General features: G+C 42.2%; 1 protein-coding gene across 1 annotated transcript in view; it reads right to left on the minus strand.

Moving 5' to 3' along the window:
- The window catches only part of CDC42BPA (CDC42 binding protein kinase alpha), a 194,134-nt gene that overhangs the window by 14,054 nt on the left and 159,893 nt on the right, over window positions 1-20,187 (minus strand). Inside the window, exons 23-33 of the mRNA XM_079763756.1 lie at window positions 17,712-17,817; window positions 14,664-14,800; window positions 13,850-13,989; window positions 12,380-12,461; window positions 10,163-10,379; window positions 9,078-9,140; window positions 7,547-8,140; window positions 5,857-5,954; window positions 3,162-3,246; window positions 1,872-1,995; window positions 831-948 (exon numbers count right to left, since the gene is read on the minus strand). Coding sequence (XP_079619882.1) covers window positions 831-948; window positions 1,872-1,995; window positions 3,162-3,246; window positions 5,857-5,954; window positions 7,547-8,140; window positions 9,078-9,140; window positions 10,163-10,379; window positions 12,380-12,461; window positions 13,850-13,989; window positions 14,664-14,800; window positions 17,712-17,817 — 1,764 coding nt within the window. The remainder of the gene's footprint in view (window positions 1-830; window positions 949-1,871; window positions 1,996-3,161; window positions 3,247-5,856; window positions 5,955-7,546; window positions 8,141-9,077; window positions 9,141-10,162; window positions 10,380-12,379; window positions 12,462-13,849; window positions 13,990-14,663; window positions 14,801-17,711; window positions 17,818-20,187) is intronic.

Raw genomic sequence — 20,187 nt, forward strand, 5'->3', positions numbered from 1 at the left:
GGTCATGCTAGAGTTCCAATAGCGTGCGGAGAGCATCGAACAGAGACTGGAATGTTAAGTGTAAGTGGAGCCCACTAATAGACTTAGTTTCAGCATAATAGGTCCAAGAATCCATCTTAATGCTGTTAAAAAAAACAATAGTTTTCCCATGTGGCACTTTTTAAAATTTCACAATCAGATGACAGGTGTGACCTTTAAAGACCAAGCCAGTGCGGTCCCGGGGGTGGGGTGGGGTGGGGTGGGGTGGGGTGGGGAGGGGAGTGCCAGAATCAAGTCTCAGTGATTTGGTCACCAAGTTCTGAATCTTGGTAGGAACCCTCTTCAAAGTTGGAGTTTATTTTACCAACAAAGGAAATCTAGGTATGGGACAAGTTTATAGGTTATGCAACTAAACAGAAACTTGGTGTCTTTGGTGTTTGACAGATGTCTAAATTTTGTATTTTTCTCATCAGGTATGCCGTCATGCATCTCACATATATTATGACACACTGTAATAAACATTTCCTCATTATCCTAATATATGCTTTTAAGTCATATATACACACATACACACGCGCACACGCGCACACACACACACACACACACATATATATATATATCTGAGCACATATATGGCGGGGGTGCAAAAGCAGGTTTGCAGTTGTTCATATGGAAAGTCATGCAGGTTATGATCATCACAATAGCTTTATTAACTCAAAGAATGTCACATGCAACTGTAAACCTACTTTTGCTCACCTCTGTACACACACACACACACACACACACACGTATTCCCCCTCCCTTACTCTTAACCCCAATTCATATTCACATTCACTCCTGATTTCTCTTACCACGGGCAGGTCTTTTAGGATCTGTATTCCATCTCCTGGACCCATGTGTGCTATGTGGTTAAAATTAGTTGGGTTAGAAATTAATTTATTTCTCATTTCAGGATCTCGTAGCATCTCTCTGTAAGAGAAAACACCTGTTTAGACACTTCTTCTATGATCAATCTAGATAACTCTAGAAACAAATTAAGTATACATTATTTTTTCATAAAAATAAATGTGAAATCATGTTAATATGGATAGGATTAAAATAATATAAATAATCAATAAAATTTACTTAGATTTGTTTTACATTTTAAATAAAAGATCTTACAATTTTTTGGTGAGAAAAGAGCATTTTAGTACAGAGACATCGAAGATCTATTTCACAGATAATTCTGAGCATTTATGTATGTCTCAAAATAATTGATAACACTTAGAAATGTTTTTACATGTAACTGGAAATACTATAAGCCTATTTCTGTTTGCTCATAAAGAGAATAGTGAATCTAAAGTTCTTAAATATATAAGGTTTACTACTATGCAATGATTGGTTCTATGTTTACATTAAAACAAGGTTCACATTCTAAAACTTCTAACTACTCCACATACATAGAGAAATGAATCAAAATCTGGTCCTTTAGTCTAATTCACACAACGTGGAGAGTGTTAATTAAAGTGACTCTGAGCCCTAGCCAGTTTGGCTCAGTGGATATAGCGTCAGCCTGCGGACTCAGGGTCCCAGGTTCGATTCTGCTCAAGGGCATGTACCTTGGTTGCGGGCACATCCCCAGTAGGGAGTGTGCAGGAGGCAGCTGATTGATGTTTCTCTCTCATCGATGTTTCTAACTCTCTATCCCTCTCCCTTCCTCTCTGTAAAAAAAATCAATAAAATATATTTTAAAAAAAATAAAGTGACTCTGAGACGTACAGTCATTATGGCAGTTTTTCCCACCACAGATTTTCAGAGATCAAATGTTCCTTCCAAAACAAATACAATATCATCACAAACAGCCCAGCCCGTGCTCCCAGCATGTGCGGGTGACGCAGAAACGAAACGCCTACCTCCTCTGCTGCATCCTCTCCTCTTCTGGGACCCGGAAGGAGTAACGCCGCTTGTTGTTAATATTTCTAACCATCTGTTTTCGACTGTTATCTGTGGTTTCAGGAACTACCAGTTCATCCCCTTCTGTTTAAAAAATACAGAGAACAATGATGTTCGTTAGAGTGCTAAAATGCTTTTTACCCATTCGTCTCTAAGACAGTATGAACTTAATCTTGCAATCACAGTACATGCAATTCTGATTTTTAAAAGTTGTGTTAATGATCACAGTAAAATAAGCAATAATCTTCAACAGTACATAAACAGATAGATGCTGAAATTAAACATAACTTACAAAGGGTAGTTTCACTTTTATTTGATTATAAACATAAAATAGCACAATTTTACTAGGAAAAAAGAAAAATGTCGTTGCCTCGGTGCCCGGTCACTCTGGCCACCCTCCCACAATGACTACACTACCTTCTCTCTCCTTCTAGGTGTTGGTCTCACTGGCTCAGGGTGTTAAGCTATTGCTAACCTGCACAGTAATCAGGCATAAATGGTAAATTACTCATGTAAATGATCATTACAATCATTTTTACATATTAAAGCATTTCCTTTGCATGATGCCATCTGCGAGGTGTGGGGTCAGGAAAAGGAATCGTGTTCCTACCAGCTGCCTTTACTACAGGCAAGAATCTGTCACCTTCCTGCTCTTCTCAGCTGGGGCCGAGGATACTTGTTCACATCACCTAGTGAGCCGGTGCCCACCTCATTCTATTTCCATTCTAAATGCGCAGAAGTCAACAAACTGTCAGCCACGGGCCCCCAACACATGCCGGGGTACGTGAACATACTGCCAGGTAGACAACTGTACCCCCAACATGGTAGATGCCGTTCTCTAAGCAAGATCAGGGAGAAGAGGAAAGCTCGGAGAGGTGTTCCCACAGCCCCGGCAGGCGCTCCGGAGGGGCTGTCAGTTTTGGTGCTGCACGCCCTGGTGAGGTTCTCCAGTGTTACACGCACAGGGAACAGACTCAGTCACACTTTCTCTACTTACCGTGGTGTTTCACAGAGAAACAAGGTAAGCCAGAAACAAATATTCCGACTGCACAGCTATGCAAGCTAACCAGAACGGCTTTTGTCCAGGAGTTTATCTCACTCTATTGAGAGGGTATGACAGCGGCCAAATGGCAGACTTCGGAGCAAGACACACTGGGTTTGAATCTGGGCTCTGCCACTTCTTATCTGCAGGCAGTCAGCTCAGGGAGAACACTCTATTGAAGCTGTCCTATTAATGTGCATCTTCTTACCTGCCATCTTATTTTTGAAATAAATTAATCTAATCGTCTCCAAGCCTAAAAGATTTAATGATCCTTCACTGTTTAAGGGCCGAACCTGAAATAATAAAAAATAAAATTAGTATTTCAACAAAACCTTCAAAAATTAAACCATAAAACTTTTGGCCTATTTATAAACCACACACATTTATATCCTTCCTCTCCAAAATAGAGCCCTCTCAGAAAATCAAGAAAAAAATTAACATTAGTTCTAACTGGGAAGGTATAAAATTATCTAATTTGAACAAAGTTATAATGATAACATTTTAAAGGAAGACTATTCTGGACAAAAAAAAATGTAGAAATACATTTAAACCTTAAATTGGACTTCTTCAAAGCCATTAGTGACCAAATGATTATACTAAGATATCAACACAGATACTTTATGACTCTTGTTTGAACTAAATGGACAAACAACATAGCTAACGGGGGACATGCAAATTAATACTTCAAATGAGATACCACTTTATAACCAGTTACAAGGGCTATAAAACTATGAATTCTGACAATGGCCAGTGTTAGAGAGGATATGTGTCAGCAAAAACTCTTATATACTGCTGGTGGGAGTGTCAACGGGTATAATTACTTTGTAAAATAATCTGACACCAGCTTGTAAAGCCAAATACTTGCATTTCCCGGGCACCATCAATTCCGTGCCCAGGCTCAGGACTTAAAGAAACTCCTGCACACACCATGCACCAGAAGATGTACAGAACAATGCTCACAACAGCAGAAAGCTGGGGAATCTGTCAAGTGTGCTCATCAGTTATGGCCTATTCACCCAACAACATTTTATATAGTGAAAGCAAAGAACAATATGTAACAACATGGTGGTTGGTGCATGGAACAACATGGATGAATCTTAGAAACGCAGTAAATGCACGAAGAAAGCAAGGCGGAAGGTGACACACAAAACATTTTATAACCTCAAATGCAAGCAAAACTGAACAATATATTGTTCAGAAATATTTAAATATACAAAAAATTCTGGATTTTGTGACAAGCAAGGAAATGATAAACAGCACTTGGGGAGTGATTTCCCTGGAGGGAGTATGCGGTAAGAGAGAACACACCGCAAATGCAGTGACAGAGGGAATCTTCTGGCTCTTAAGTTAGGAGGTCAGTTTAGTCAGGTTCTTCAAGGTCACATCTTCTTTCATATATATCGTAAAGTTTACACAACAAAAATAAAAGGGATAACTAACTGTAACCAACCCAAACGTACAGACTGAAGGACTGTGTTCAGCAGCTCTCTATAGTGTGATGGCATCTGCAGGAGCTTCCTCACTGATGATGTGGCTTAAAATTGAGGAAGATTTTAAAACTAGAGGCCTGGTGCACGAGATTCGTACACTTGCGGGGGAAGATCCCTCAGCCCAGCCTGCATCCTCTCATAGTCTGGAAGCCCTCAGGGGATGTTCGACTGACAGCAGTTGGACATCCTTAGCACTGCCACAGAGGTGGGAAAGGCTCCGCCACTGCTGCTACACTCGCCAGCCATGAGCCGTGAGCCGTGAGCCTGGCTTCTGGCTGAGTAGCACTCCCCCTGTGGGAACACACTGACCACCAGGAGGCAGCTCCTGTATTGAGCATCTGCCCCCTGGTGGTCAGTGCATGTCATAGCAACTGGTCATTCTGCTGTTCGGTGATTTGCATATTACCCTTTTATTATATAGGATATGGCCTTGGCTACTTTCTTCTACCTATTCTTCTAACCCTAGCCCCTAACTAATGATACCTGCTACATATTCTATGTGAAACTACTACTCTTGCCAAATAACCATTCTATACTACTTACAAAAATTTCTCTTTATGTTATCACAGGAAAGTGTTAACCTTTTGCACTCGGATGTTGAGTGTGACTCTACACGGTTAGCATCGGTAGCAGGAATCGAGAAAAAAGCAAGCGAGTGCAAAGGGTTAAAGAAAAATATTGTTTACTGGGAACATGTGAAAGCTTTATGTTTTAACTAGAGGCCTGGCGCACGAAATATGTGCGCTCGGGGGGGTGGGGGGGTCCCTCAGCCTGGCCTGTGCCCTTTCGCAGTCCAGGAGCCCTTGGGGGATGTCCGACTGCTGGCTTGGGTCTGCCCTGCCTGCCAGCCGTGAGTCCGGTTTCTGGCTGAGCGGTGCTCCCCTTGTGGGAGCACACTGACCACCAGGGGGCAGCTCCTATGTTGAGCGCCTGCCCCCTGGTGGTCAGTGTGCGTCATAGCGACTGGTCGTTCCGCAGTTCGGTCAATTTGCATATTAGCTTTTATTACATAGGATTATGGGATGATTAAACAGTTTTGGTTCTAATTCTAATCATTCTCTGGCCTGTAAATCTGTCCTCACAGGATTTCAAACTGAACACCATTATGTGAAAAACATCATAATTAACAATAATGCACACCCTCGGAGCTCCTCAAACCAGAGGAGAAGTTAATGCTGACATCTTAGGTCATAGGACACACTCTAGTTGTTCATTATAATAATCATCCTCCATACAGCAAAACTAAAGTAATAAGGATAGTGTGGAATTGAGCTACTTATAAGATTAACCAGATTGATTTTTTTCCCCATTCTTAACTAAATCCTACATTACCATTACATATGCCAGAAATTGCGTGTTAGTGTTCACTTACACACATTAGTTTGCTCAGCCCATATTTTAATGTTAAGTTACCTTTCTGAGTGGGAGAGTCTGAATCCACTCCATGGAGTTCACATCGAAGATGTCAACCGCGTTTTCACTGTACACCGACAGGTAGGGGGCATTGTAGCCTGGGAGGAGGAGGAGAGAGCGGCCTGCCGGTTACTTTTAACTATTCATAAAAGCCAGATATTTCATTTCTTACTCCACATGGTAAGTCAAACTTTGAATCATCTGACTAGGCTACAAAACAGCATTCATTCTAAATATGATGCCATAGATGTGAGTATATATTTCACAAGAAACAAAACGGTAAGTACAGTGGTGTCTCCGTTTGTGGATTAGAAGTACTTTTTTCTTTTTATCTAGATTTCCTGATGTGTCTGCAATAAGCATGCATGCTCTCCAAACATCCTTCTGCTGAACCCCAAAGGTGCCCGTGCTCCCCCACCCTCCTGCCCTGTTGCGGTGGGAGGCGCTTTCCTCCTGCTGCCTGCATCCTCCTGGGTCTACATCCCGGCCTCTGGCCTCCTTGGGGGTCTTGCTCCAGTTCCTGTATTTACTATGGAGTCACCTTTTCCTAGTTCCCTAGTGGCTACTTCTCTTCAGCATTTAAACATGCTCTAGTACCTTCCACTACAAACAAAATGTTTTAGGTTGGATACGCCTACTTATTATATCACCAGAGGCCTGGTGCATGACAATTCATACACTGGGAGGGGGGTCCCTTAGCCCGGCCTTCCCCCTCTCACAGTCCAGGAGCCCTCAGGGGCGGGAGGCGACCTGGCGATCAGGGGAAGGCGACGCCCCCATCACACCTCTGCTGCTGCCACTGCCAGCAGCGCAAGCCTCAGCCGGCCCTGGTTACCTGAGTCTTGGGAGGTCCTGGGTGGCTGGGCAGCTGCCATCCAAGGCTTGCCTGCGCCTCGGGCCGGCCGTGGGTGGCTGGGGTGCTGAGGGGACTGGGGGACTCTGGAGGCAGGTGCGCGGCGCCTGGGGACGGGCCCGGCCATGCCGCGCACCTGCTGCCCTGGTGGAGCTGAGGGGACCGGGCACCACCATCTTATGGCTGTGGGTGCCGCCATCTTTGAGGGTGTGCCAGTCAATTAGCATATCCCCGCCTTATTGGCTGTGGGTGCTGCCATCTTTGTGAGGGTGTGATGGTCAATTAGCATATTCCCTCTTTATTAGATAGGACAGGCAGTGAAATAGCATATAATGAGTATTCTAAAACTTATTAATGTCATATTTCCTGAAAGAGTGAAATAAACAATTTTTAATATATACCTATCTAAATAAAAACATGAAGCTGAATAACACTTCTTATAGATGCTACACTATCCTTTACAGAACTGATTAACTAATGCCCTTAGTAACTGCTTCTCCAGCTATTAATAATCACACTGTATTTTTGAGGACCATGAAGATACTATTTAGGCTTTTTCAAAATACAATAACATGGGTTAAAAAATCCATCTAAGTACAATATTCCATAGAAAAATTAGCTTTAATTATTTGCATGTTAATGTTGATACTGTTGGCCTAGGCTTAACTACACATGGTTACTAGTACTTTACATAAATAACATAATTAATGCTTAGAAAAAACCTTACGGATGGCTTAAAAATGACCAGTTATTAACAATAAATACATTTAGGAGATGGAGTAGAAGGAAGAAGAAAGAGACAGAAAGAGAAGACAGCCAAAAGGAAGAGACTCTTACAACAAGCGGAAGGGTTAGCTGGCCACGTCAGCTCCTGCTGCCTAGACCTGCGGCCCTGGCAGTCGGTGTAGATCCCGATGCTGCTAAAACACAGCAGGTATTCTTTACTGGAGATCTCCACTGCGCAGATGGCGTCCATGGGCTGGTGTGTGATAAAGGACAGGGTGTGGTCACTTGAATGGAGCATACTGCATGGGGTTCCTTCTCCATTCAAGGGGTATCTTTGAAATCCCGACTGGAATCCCACACAGAGGTGTTCACTGAAGACTGCCATCCACTGGACATTATACGGGACTTGAATTTCCTTAAATTTTCTGTGACGGGTCTTGCTCTGAAACAGTTCATAACAGAGGACCTGCCTTTTCATAGCCACACACAGGCATGTAAGAGTGCCGTGACGCAATTTCCCCGACGTTATGGTCTGACACCCTTTGGTTTCCGCCAGCTTATAAAACTCAGTCTCCCGTCCGTCCAAAGCTGACATAGGAAAAAGGCGTACATGACGATTTCGTCCTGAGATCACAGCTACAAGCTGATCATTTGGAATGAGTTCAATCTGATGAATCTTCTTGTTGTCACCAACTCGAATAATTTCTATGCAAAGAAATAATAATAAATCAGATGCAAAATAATGTTTATTTATTAATCATATCCCAATTATACTCAAAAGGATGTAAGTCAAAACTTACAATAAAGACAGATGTACCCATAGAAAAGAGTAACAGCTCAGAAGTCACAGAGGACGAGGAAGATAATCACACCCATTACAAGATCATTTAACTCACTACAGTAAAGTATTACATTTAGCACCGAGATCCCTGGCAGCCATGGCATAAAGTTGCTATGCGATCAGGCATGCCAGATCTTCAAAAACCACAACAATAAACCTTTTAACCTTTTTACTGGCACTAAGTTCTAGGGAACTTTTTACTATGGGGTTCGGTTTTTTTTTGTTTGTTTGTTTGTTTTTTAAGTAACTCATATTTCACTAAAAGTATTTGTAAGGGTAACAAACTAATGAAGTTTAAATGCATTGTTTTCCCATGAACTAACTTGATATAAATACAGAACTTACAGCTCTTTATTCAAGAATGCTAAATTAAATTGGTTTCTTTTTATTTCATCCAGTATTTATCTTTAGAAAAATATTTTTTGTAATAAAACTACGGGGGGGGGGGGGGGAATCCCAACAACAAGCACATTTCAATGAACTACCTCTTCGATACTATTGGGACAATGGAAAAAGCTAGTGCATTTTCTTTCAGCACCTTCTTTAGCAGTGCAACCTGAACCCTATAGCAGAACTTAGTTACACAAGAAAGAGGATCCATATGTGGATGTTTTAGAACTCAGGATGATTATAGAAGTTAAAAAATTACCTTTGACTTATAAACATATCAAATTAGGTGTGGAAAATTTCAATTATAGAAAAAATAAGCAAATCCTGCTGTTTAAAGAATTTAGAAACTAGAGTTTAGGATTTTCTAGCAACATACAGGTTAAAGTTACCCCACAATAATGTTTTTCTTACCGTCTTTGGTGACATGCACAACAAATAAACCTTCTTCATTTCCCAAAGCTATCCTTTCATGATCTATGCAAGATATAAATAAATATGAAACATTTTTATTAGGTAAAAACTATGTAAACTAATAGAATAAAATAGATAATAAAGAAATTTGATACAAAAACCTGAAATAATATAAAAATAGCAATAACAATTTTTACTATTAAATTTCCATTAATTTCTTTTTAAATAAAATAATCATTAGAAAATTATCTATATCAATATTTACAAAAAGAAGTAAATGTTTATTCAATAAAAAGTGAAAAAAATTAAAACCTAGTCTATGAGTGCCCTTGGTCCAGTTCCATTTCTTGTTTTGGACCAATTTGTGAAAGGCATTGAACCTACTCATTCAACTTTTCATTATTTACTAGAAAGTAACAAAAGAGTTAGATGTGTACATAGGAATATGGTGATAATTTAAACCTCCAGACACACAGGCTACCATTGTTTAGGGCAGTGGTCGACAAACTCATTAGTCAACAGAGCTAAATATCAACAGTACAATTGAAATTTCTTTTGAGAGCCGAAAACCGACTTCTGCGCATGGGCCACGAAGTTTCAATTGCACTGTAAGTGCGCGCCCGCACGTGGTATTTTGTGGAAGAGCCACACTCAAGGGGCCAAAGAGCCGCATGTGGCTCGCGAGCCGCAGTTTGCCGACCACTGGTTTAGGGCATCTGATTACAAGGGCATTCTGTTCTGCCCTGCCTCTCAGTGAAACTTCCCAATAACCTGTGCAAGGCACCTACATTGGACACGGAAGGTTACGCTTTACGAAACCAAACAACTGTTCTCAGGCGCACACGCAGAGGATAGATACGTTCAACGTTCAACTTCAGCACTGCTGCTTTTGTCAGAAGAAAACATATTTGAAAGTGTACTTACTCTTGTTTACTGAGAAACAAAGCTTAAAATGGTCTCATTCATTCAATAAACACGGTGCACCTGTGTTATAACACTGGAATTCCTAGATGAAAGCCAGTCCCCCCGGACCAGATAAATTAGGAAACAATTATGATCACATGACCGATGTTACCAACACATACCTATGATTGCAGCGGCCTGGGTGGTTTTAATGAGGGGCAGAGTGCTGTCGTACGCCTCTTTGGGAACATAGACTGAGCGGTCTCTGAATTTGTTTTTCTTCAGAATCTTCTGTAACTCACTCAGCACTCCCACCCACTTGCTCCTCTCGTTCTCACTGTCTGCCAGCATCAGGATGGAACATTTGTTGTTAGGTGCCGAGAGCTGGGACGTTGTGACCTAGACAAATGGAAACAAATTCATGGTATTAGAAAGCAGACACCCTGAGGTCAGTTTTATGCTTAGATTAGTTTGCTTCGCACCGGCCCAGCGGTCGCCAACCTTTCGGACCTCATGGACCACCCGTGGTCCTCCGGTTGGCGACCGCTGCTCTAGCAACAAAGTGAGCATCCACTGCGTGACACCTTCGGCTGCGGTCAGCCATTCCTACTCAGAAGAATTAGTTCCAGCATTAGAATTCGGGGCAAAGCAAAGGCAGCAGATGCCATTCTAAATGTCGGTATCACTTTTATTTTCTTTGTATAAAGTGCCAGAATACTATCACTAGAAAATGCAACTGACATTTTTGAGTAAATACTGACCCCTGGGCACTGATCAAAGCACTTTACAAGTATTAACTCACATCACCCTCTCACCATCTTCATAAGGTAGTTATTGTTAGTACATCCTGACCTTTTATATAAAAACACTGTGATGCAGAGAAATTAATTTCCCCAAGGACACACAACAAGAGTGGGGTCCCGTCCATGCTCGTAAGCACTATATTATACTGACTTTCAACTTATTTTACAAGTCAGAAATGCTCATAAATACTTACTTTCTCTGTTATTTCATAACAATAACTCACATTATCTTAAAGAAGATCAGATCACTTTAGTTACTATTTAAATGAAGCTTATCATTATGCAAACAGCATCCATAACTGGGCAGATTTAAATTACATATACTGTAAATGGACCCTTTATAAAATGTAATTTAAACAGCATGACAATAAAACCCCACTATGTATCAATTACAGAAAAGTGGGCTTCTATAGGCTCCATAGGAGGCCGGAGATAGCGTAGTTGTTGTTTTAGGAACTGGGACAAAGTATAGTCTTTGTCTGACCTTCCTTAGATACAAGGCTCATTGACCAATACTCAGCATACAGGCATAAGGTTGGGCCAGTATCCCCTTTTTTTAACCTCTATTATCTTAACTCACCAATTCTAGATTGCTCTGTGGACAGCTTCTAAAGATGGGTACCAACAATCTTCCCATGGAATTCCATTCTTCTTGTCAAAAAGTGGAATCTAGCCCTAGCTGGTTTGGCTCAGTGGACAGAGTGTCAGCCTGCGGACTGAAGGGTCCCAGGTTCAATTCCAGTCAAGGGCATATGCCTGGGGTTGTGGGCTTGATCCCCAGTAGGGGGCGTGCAGGAGGCAGTCAATCAATGATACTCTCTCATCATTGATGTTTCTCTCTCTCTCTCCCTCTCCCTTCCTCTCTGAAATCAATAAAAATGTATTTTTAAAAAGTGGAATCTATTCCCTCCCCTTAAATCCAGGCTGACGTCATGACGTGCTTTGGCTAACAGACTGCAGGAGGGTTATGTGTTTTGGGTCTGCTCTTCAGAAGGCCTGGAAAGGCCCCTTGCTCTCCTGGAAGCCAGCCCCGGAGCGCGCGGCCAGCCTGCTGAACGACTGGAGACCACACAGAGCTCCCGGAGGGAGCTGACCGCCAGCCGACAGCGCACCAGCACCCGGATGTGAAGAGAAGGTCATTCTGGAGCTTCCAGCCCAGTGAGCTGAATGCAGCCACATGAGGGCCCAGGCAACACCAAAAACACTGTGCAGCTGGCCCACCGAGTGCTGAAAAGTCAGTCACTGCTACTTGAAGCCACTAAGTTTTGGAGTGGTTGTTGCAAAGCAGTAAAACTGGAAAACATATTAATTTTTTAAATGAGATTAAAAAGAAAAAACTTCTATTTTTTAAAATATTGGGTAACTCACACTTAATCCATTTTCTGTGTGACAGTATTTATTTGAAGATTCAATTGTGATGCAAAATATTATCCAAGAGGAACCCTAACTTAGAAGCTATACAGGAATGCTTTCCTCAGGTCTCTCAAATTTAAATATTTACTTAGCACTATCCATCTACTCAAGTATTGGAGAGCCAAAACATATACTCATTAAAAACAAATGATTTAGTCATCGAATTATAACACACATACTTACTCTAAATATACAGGGTATATCTTTTCGACTTGCATGAATAACATCAGAAGCCAAGACTGAACTCACAGAAAATTCTTCATCCCTGAAGGAAAGTGAAATGTTAAAAACAAGCGTGTGTGGGTATGTGTGTGGTCTTGGGTGTATATCCAAATAATACATATGAAACAACACTCAAAACTGAATTGCACAGAACATCCAAATTGAATTCTTTAAAAACTTTGATTTCCCCTCCATTTCAACTGATAGTGCCATCATAATTTATCGGTAGCTCTACAGTGGCACATCGCACAAGAGCTGGAAAGAATTCCTGGCTCACCCAAAGTGCCAAGGCCAGTCGGGTCACGTGTACTGGGATTCGCAAATGAACCCGAGCCCTCTTGCCTCCCATGAGACACCTCAAGTGCCCTCAACACAGCTCATCTGTCCTTTCACTGTTCCTTCGGCACCTAAAACAGATTTGCTCCGCAGTTATTTATTCCTGATTCGGTTACTGGTCCATCATCCTCTTGGTTTTGGAGGCTTGACACCTTAGTGTTATCTTCCGTCTTTCTCCCTCTTTCTATATTCAGGCCCTCAGCAGACACTGTCCGATTTCCTTGCTAATATGTCTTGGACCTATTCCTTCCTATTCCATATTTATGGGAAAGCTAGTATGTTAGAGATGCTGTCCGAGATGCCAGTGTGAGCCAGAGCTGGAAGCCCAGCTCCGAGTGCTGGAGGAAGACCTGGGCTGGAGATAGGAGTGTGGGAGTCAGCATAGCTGCGTGTGGCGGGAGCTCTGGGAGTTAGTAAGGGGACCCCAGGAGAAGGGCTGGAGCTGAGAAGAGGGAAGGAGGGCACTGAAGGGGCAGGTAAGACCTGAAAAACGAGGCCAGAAACAGTCACGACGTGTTTACTTAAATGCTTACCAACGCATTATATATTCCAAGAGCCTATCTGACTTTGAGATTTTTATTTCCTTTCCTCACATGGAAGTTATATTCTAAGCCTTTAGGTGATGATATAAACACTACGCAGGCTTCCAATACCTCAGCAACCTTTAAACTGGTCCTTTGGATGCAAACATTAGCTTCTTTTCTCTGACCCCCACCCCCCCACCCCCCAAACCTGTCCTATAACTACACCTTACTTCCTATTTTTAATTATGTTACTACTGGAGGCCTGGTGCACGAATTCATGCATGGGTGGGGTCTGGCCGGCCCACCCTGATGGGGCCGATCAGGCAGGGCTGGCCAGGGGGAGGGGCCGCAGGCGGTTGCCCAGCGGGCCCCGCCCCCTGGTCGAACTCCCGGTCCAGGGGACAATTTGCATATTAGGCTTTTATTATATAGGATAGCAGTATTAGTAAATTAGAAAATTAACATGAAATGAGATTTAAATAAAAACATGGCAACATAATTAGAAGAAAAATCACACGATTTTGATCCCCATGTTGCAAAGATACCAGTGTTTTCCCCTTTGAAAGCTTACCTCATGTCAATCACTTGACTGACTACAACGCTGGGCTGTGATGCCTTTCCTTCGGCGACATCGTACAGGAAGAGTTTGAAGTCGCAAACCACAGCTAATGCTCTCTGCCATCCCTTCTTCACTCCAGCTGGCTTAGGGATCTTAGGCAAACACACCAAGAAAACAACTCAAACCAAAACGTCACCCAGAGCCCGTTTCACTACACATGCACCTGCGTGGTGGGAACTGAGGATAACACACACCTGAGCAGCCTGCCACTCTGGCTGGTCAAGTAGCAGGTGGAAGACATACATCATCAATAAAATGCGGGAATACATTCTTCAATCACTGCATGACTTTACATTCTGAACATTTTCAAATGGTACCATTTTAACGTTCACTAGTAATTCATTACAATAACATTCACGGATTTCTTTCTAAATAGCATAAAAGTCCAATTTGGTAGTAAGATGAAATGCAGCTTACACTTAAGATGTCATTCAAGATTACAAGTAAGATTATGCCTTGATACCATCGCATACTTCATAAGCATATGCCACTCTGCACCAAGCCAAGAGCTGAAGACTCTTTTTATGGAGATTTCAACATTTGTTCATTACAAGATAAAGACTAAGCAGAACATTTTAGAATTGATTTCCAAGCAAGGATGAGGTTTTTGTTTTCAAATCATTACTTTGGGTGAAATAAAGTTATTAGGTAAATTTATTCATTTAATTTTCTGTTAAAGACTGTATTTGTAAGGTGACTGGACTGCATTTTACTCCATTAATAAACCTTAAAAAATCAATCTAACCCCCAACCGAATGACACTTACCCTGACATGACCTTCATATGCTGTTCCTATTCCTTTCTGAGGATCTATACCCAGGGGACCTTTTGTCTGTTCAGGAGGAACTGGACACGCGGTGGGAGCTTTGTTTACACAAGTTATATGACACGAGAATCCACACACTTTTGGAAGGACAAAAAAGAAACAAAGTTCAATAAAAATTCATTTTAAAAAAAAATCCACCAAGAATTCATTACAAGCAAGGTAAATGAATGCTTCTCTCTGAACTTATTTTTAAAAACTATTTTGTCATTTGGAGAGCTGATTTATTTGCTCAACAAAAGAATTTCAATAATGTCAGTCATTATCCATCATTTCATTCACTCAAAACTCTCAAATCTCCACTTTCCAAACTGAGCATTTTCTTTGGCTCTAAACTCAGGCATCTAACAAACTAATTAAGATAATGCACTTGCGATTTGCCACTTGGGTTGGGAGAACTAACCAAACATAGAATGCATTGCGTGGATGCTACTAATTCCCGCCTATCCAAAGTATTCACTTCAGGCCCTCTACAGGGTCCTCTACAGGGTCCTCTACAGGTCCCACTACAGGGTCCTCTACAGGGTCCTCTATGGGGCCCTCTACAGGGTCCTCTACAGGGCCCACTACAGGGTCCTCTACAGGGTCCTCTACAGGTCCCACTACAGGGTCCTCTACAGGGTCCTCTACAGGTCCCACTACAGGTCCCTCTACAGGGTCCTCTACAGGGCCCACTACAGGGTCCTCTACAGGGTCCTCTACAGGGCCCACTACAGGGTCCTCTACAGGGTCCTCTACAGGGCCCACTACAGGGTCCTCTACAGGGCCCTCTACAGGGTCCTCTACAGGGCCCACTACAGGGTCCTCTACAGGGTCCTCTACAGGGCCCACTACAGGGTCCTCTATATGGGGTCCTCTATGGGGCCCACTACAGGGTCCTCTACAGGGCCCACTACAGGGTCTTCTACAGGGCCCACTACAGGGTCTTCTACAGGGCCCACTACAGGGTCCTCTACAGGGCCCACTACAGGGTCCTCTACAGGGCCCACTACAGGTCCCACTACAGGGTCCTCTACAGGGTCCTCTACAGGGCCCACTACAGGGTCCTCTACAGGGTCCTCTACAGGGTCCTCTACAGGGCCCACTACAGGGTCCTCTACAGGGTCCTCTACAGGGCCCACTACAGGGTCCTCTACAGGGTCCTCTATATGGGGTCCTCTACGGGGCCCTCTACAGGGTCCTCTACAGGGCCCTCTACAGGGTCCTCTACAGGGCCCTCTACAGGGTCCTCTACAGGGCCCACTACAGGGTCCTCTATATGGGGTCCTCTATGGGGCCCTCTACAGGGTCCTCTACAGGGTCCTCTATATGGGGTCCTCTATGGGGCCCTCTACAGGGTCCTCTACAGGGCCCTCTACAGGGTCCACTACAGGGCCCTCTACAGGGTCCTCTACAGGGCCCACTACAAGGGCCCACTACAGGGTCCTCTACAGGGTCCTCTACAGGGCCCACTACAGGGTCCTCTACAGGGCCCACTACAGGGTCCTCTACGGGGTCCTCTACAGGGTCCTCTACCAGGGTCCACTACAGGGTCCTCTACAGGGTCCTCTACGGGGTCCTCTACGGGGTCCTCTACGGGGTCCTCTACCAGGGTCCTCTACCAGGGTCCTCTACAGGGTCCTCTACGGGGTCCTCTACAGGGTGCTCTACGGGGTCCTCTACAGGGTCCTCTACAGGGTCCTCTACGGGGTCCTCTACAGGGTCCTCTACCAGGGTCCTCTACGGGGTCCTCTACGGGGTCCTCTACAGGGTCCTCTACAGGGTCCTCTACAGGGTCCTCTACCAGGGTCCTCTACCAGGGTCCTCTACCAGGGTCCTCTACAGGGTCCTCTACGGGGTCCTCTACGGGGTCCTCTACAGGGTCCTCTACAGGGTCCTCTACGGGGCCCTCTACGGGGTCCTCTACAGGGCCCTCTACAGGGTCCTCTACAGGGTCCTCTACAGGGTCCTCTACCAGGGTCCTCTACAGGGCCCTCTACAGGGTCCTCTACAGGGTCCTCTACAGGGCCCTCTACAGGGTCCTCTACAGGGCCCTCTACAGGGTCCTCTACAGGGTCCTCCACATGCATCTGCTGGAGACTGACAACCTTCCTTCAAGGTCCCTCCCAACCCTAATGGCAAGAAAGGGGAACTATATCAGAATTTGAATCAGTAACAATTTCCTTATCTTTTCCATAGTGAGCAGTAAATTATAGATGAGGTATTGGTATAGTTGCAAGTCTCATGTGATTGTAAAAAAGCATATTTCTAAAATATACACAAATACTATATTCCATTATAATTTAGAACATTTTCATTTCCGAAGTCATAGGAAAAATAAAGTGATGCCCAAATAAATACACTGTTTTCTTTTCAAACGACCTCTGCTCTCTCATCTCTCAGAATGTGGGCTCCGTGAGGGCAGGATCTGTGTTCCGCCGCCCCGCCCCCCGCCCCATCCACCACTGCGTGCCCAGTGCCGAGAAGCACAGAGCGGCCAATCCATAAACATGACGATGAATCAGTGAATGGTAGGGAAAACCTCTGCTAGTGATACTAGAAATAAAATACCTTTAGAGGCATAGTGGCAGACATTTGACATTTCTAAAAAGATACTGCATTGTCTACTTTCCAATAACAATTTATCTGATCAATTAAACAAGGTTAAAATTAAATGAACAGATTCAACGATAACTTTCATGTCTTTTGCCACATATATTAATGGTTTTACAAAACCACAAAATCATCTGAATAATAAAATAAAGATGAATAAGACATTTAAATATATCTCCCCTGAAAAAATGCTTCTGGGACCATCCGTCTAGTTTCTCTAATATTCAACAGACTTTCACAAGGTGCTCATTTTATTGTCTCTATTCCTGTTATGCAAAGAAAAGCAAATGATTAAGTAAAACAAACATTTACACACCTTGTGAAAAGAATAGTTACCGGATTACAGCTTCGGTGGCAGCTGTTAGGACTCAGTGACATTTTCTTACATTTGATTCTTACCTTCACAGGAGCAACCCTGTCGGATCAGCCCCACCATCACAGAGGTGCACTGGTGACACTTGGTGGGAGTCGTAAAAGATTTGACAAAAAACTGGTGAGTCTTGCGCTGCAAAGCAAATGGATAAAACATGCACCGAGTGTTTCCTTCCAAAAATGTAACACCAAGTGACGCATTACATAATATCTGATTAAATGACTGAATGCGGTTTTTAAATATAGGTTTAAATTTAACTGTGTTTTACTGCATCAAACACAGAAATTATTTTATGACAATATAAAATCTTCTATATTATGGTTTAAAACATCTATTGGATTTGTATATAAATTGTGTGTTGTTTTCTTATATTGTAAATTGATGTTTCAAGGCTGACCTTTGCAAACATTTCTCTATAAAAATACACGGTGTGTATGTGGATAGTTTTTATTAGTAATAAATGAAAAAGATATTTAAAAAATGGTAGGAAATAAATATGTCACTATCATGAGAAAAAACAAAAACATACACATTGGTTATTTAAAGATTTTTCATATGATGAGTCTCTGGGCCCCACACCAGCTACTGGAAAGTTTCTATATAGGAGTAAAATGAATTATTTTCCTTTCTCACCATATAGTTCTATAATCTATGCTCTTTAAATATTTTTATTAGGCAATATTGAGCTGGGTTATGATAAAATAAAATAAGTTATGATAATCAATTGCTCCTGAATTGACACTTGAAAAGTTATAAACTAGCTTTTATAACTAAAATTTTATAATTAAAATTTTGATTTCAGGATTTTTATCAATTCTTCAAATTACTCTTTAGCAGAGTTAAGTGAAATCTTGCATGTTTATACCTGAAATAAAGAAATTTAACATGCATTCAGACCTCCTTAGGAAGAACAAAGAGTAATTAAAAATTTTTGCCTTATTATACATCATGTATTTGATTTTTCTGGGACCAAGAACAAATCATAAGCTTAAAAAATCTGTTTCCTCCCACGGGAGCAGGCAATATTACACTTGACCACACGAAAATACATACGTATTATTCTAGAGACAGATGGCAGCTGAAATTTCTTACCGAAAACCCAGAAGTTAAAATTCTCCAAGCCTTGTCTTGAGCCATGTGATGGTACATCAATGTAAGAATTTAGTCTCCAGAATCCTCCTTCCCTCTCCTAATTAAGTCTCAGCACGTCTTAGTAATGAATGCATTATAACTGCCTTTCCTTCACTCATTACGTGAACTCAGAAGCAAATTACTTAATTCCTTTGTGTCTCACTTTTCTCATTACTTCTCTTTTATAAGTGTGATTCAGTTAAACTAGTAAGAACTTTATTCTATATTCCAATAATATGTGAATACTGATGAAAAACGGTTATGAAGTATTCACTCCAGTTGAGAATAATTTCTCATAAAAAACTAAAGAGAATATTCAAAGCTTTAAAATTTAAGTTAAAAATATATTTTACTTTTCTCAACTGTGATATGGGATTTACATACCACAGAAGAAATTCTTTAAAGAAAAATAAGAAATCATCGCCTGGCTGTAGTGGCTCAGTTGGTTGAGCGTCATCTAAGGAACTGAAAAGTCACTGGTTCAATTCCTGGTCAGGGCATATGCCTGGGTTGTGGGCTCAATTCCCAGTAGGGGGTGTGTAGGAGGCAGCTGATCAATGATTCTCTTTCATCAATGATGTTTCCATCTCTCTTTCCCTCTCCCTTCCTATCTCTAAAATCAATAGAAACTTATTTAAAAAATAAAAACCAAGAAATCAATTTATATAGAAGAATGAACTATCAGAGCATTGGAGATTTGGAATGAGGTGAGACTCCCAAATTTAGAGCAATCCTGGGCTCTGGTTCAACCTCAAACCATTCTATTCCAGACGTTCCTCAGGACCCTGGTCAGTTCCAAAGAGGCCCTGGGATGTGACTCTGTTCTAAGCAGGACAGGTTATCTATATGCTAACTCCTCTGACTGCGGACCAAGCACCGACCCAGGTGCAGGCACTATGCCAGTACTTCACATGCATCATCTGATGCGATGGACACAATGCCGAGAAAGACTGGTATTATTTCCGTAGACAGATGAAGAAACTCAAAGTCAGAGAGAATAAATAGGTTTCTGTCTGACGCTGCCAGCTCTCAAAGTCTCATAATATAAAAACAGGTAGAATATGATTCTAAAAAGACCTAGGACTACAGAAGACATGGTTAGGTCAAGACTAGGGGCATGCATGCCTGTGAATAAAATACAAGTACCCAATTTGTTAGCATCATATAAAATTTTGCTCAACGTTTCTCCTGAATACTAATTTTTACTCTTAATTTTTTGCTCTTTTAGGGACCATCAAGAGTAAATCTGCTAGTGCTAACATTTTTTAATCCTTTCAGTTTTCCAATTTCTAGAATTTCTTTGTAGAAGCTTGAGATAAACAATTAAATCTGCATGTTCTACCATATACAACACTTCAGTCACAGTCACAT

This window comes from Cnephaeus nilssonii (assembly GCF_951640355.1).
Source record: "Cnephaeus nilssonii genome assembly, chromosome: 23".
NCBI classification, from domain to species: Eukaryota; Metazoa; Chordata; class Mammalia; order Chiroptera; family Vespertilionidae; genus Cnephaeus; species Cnephaeus nilssonii.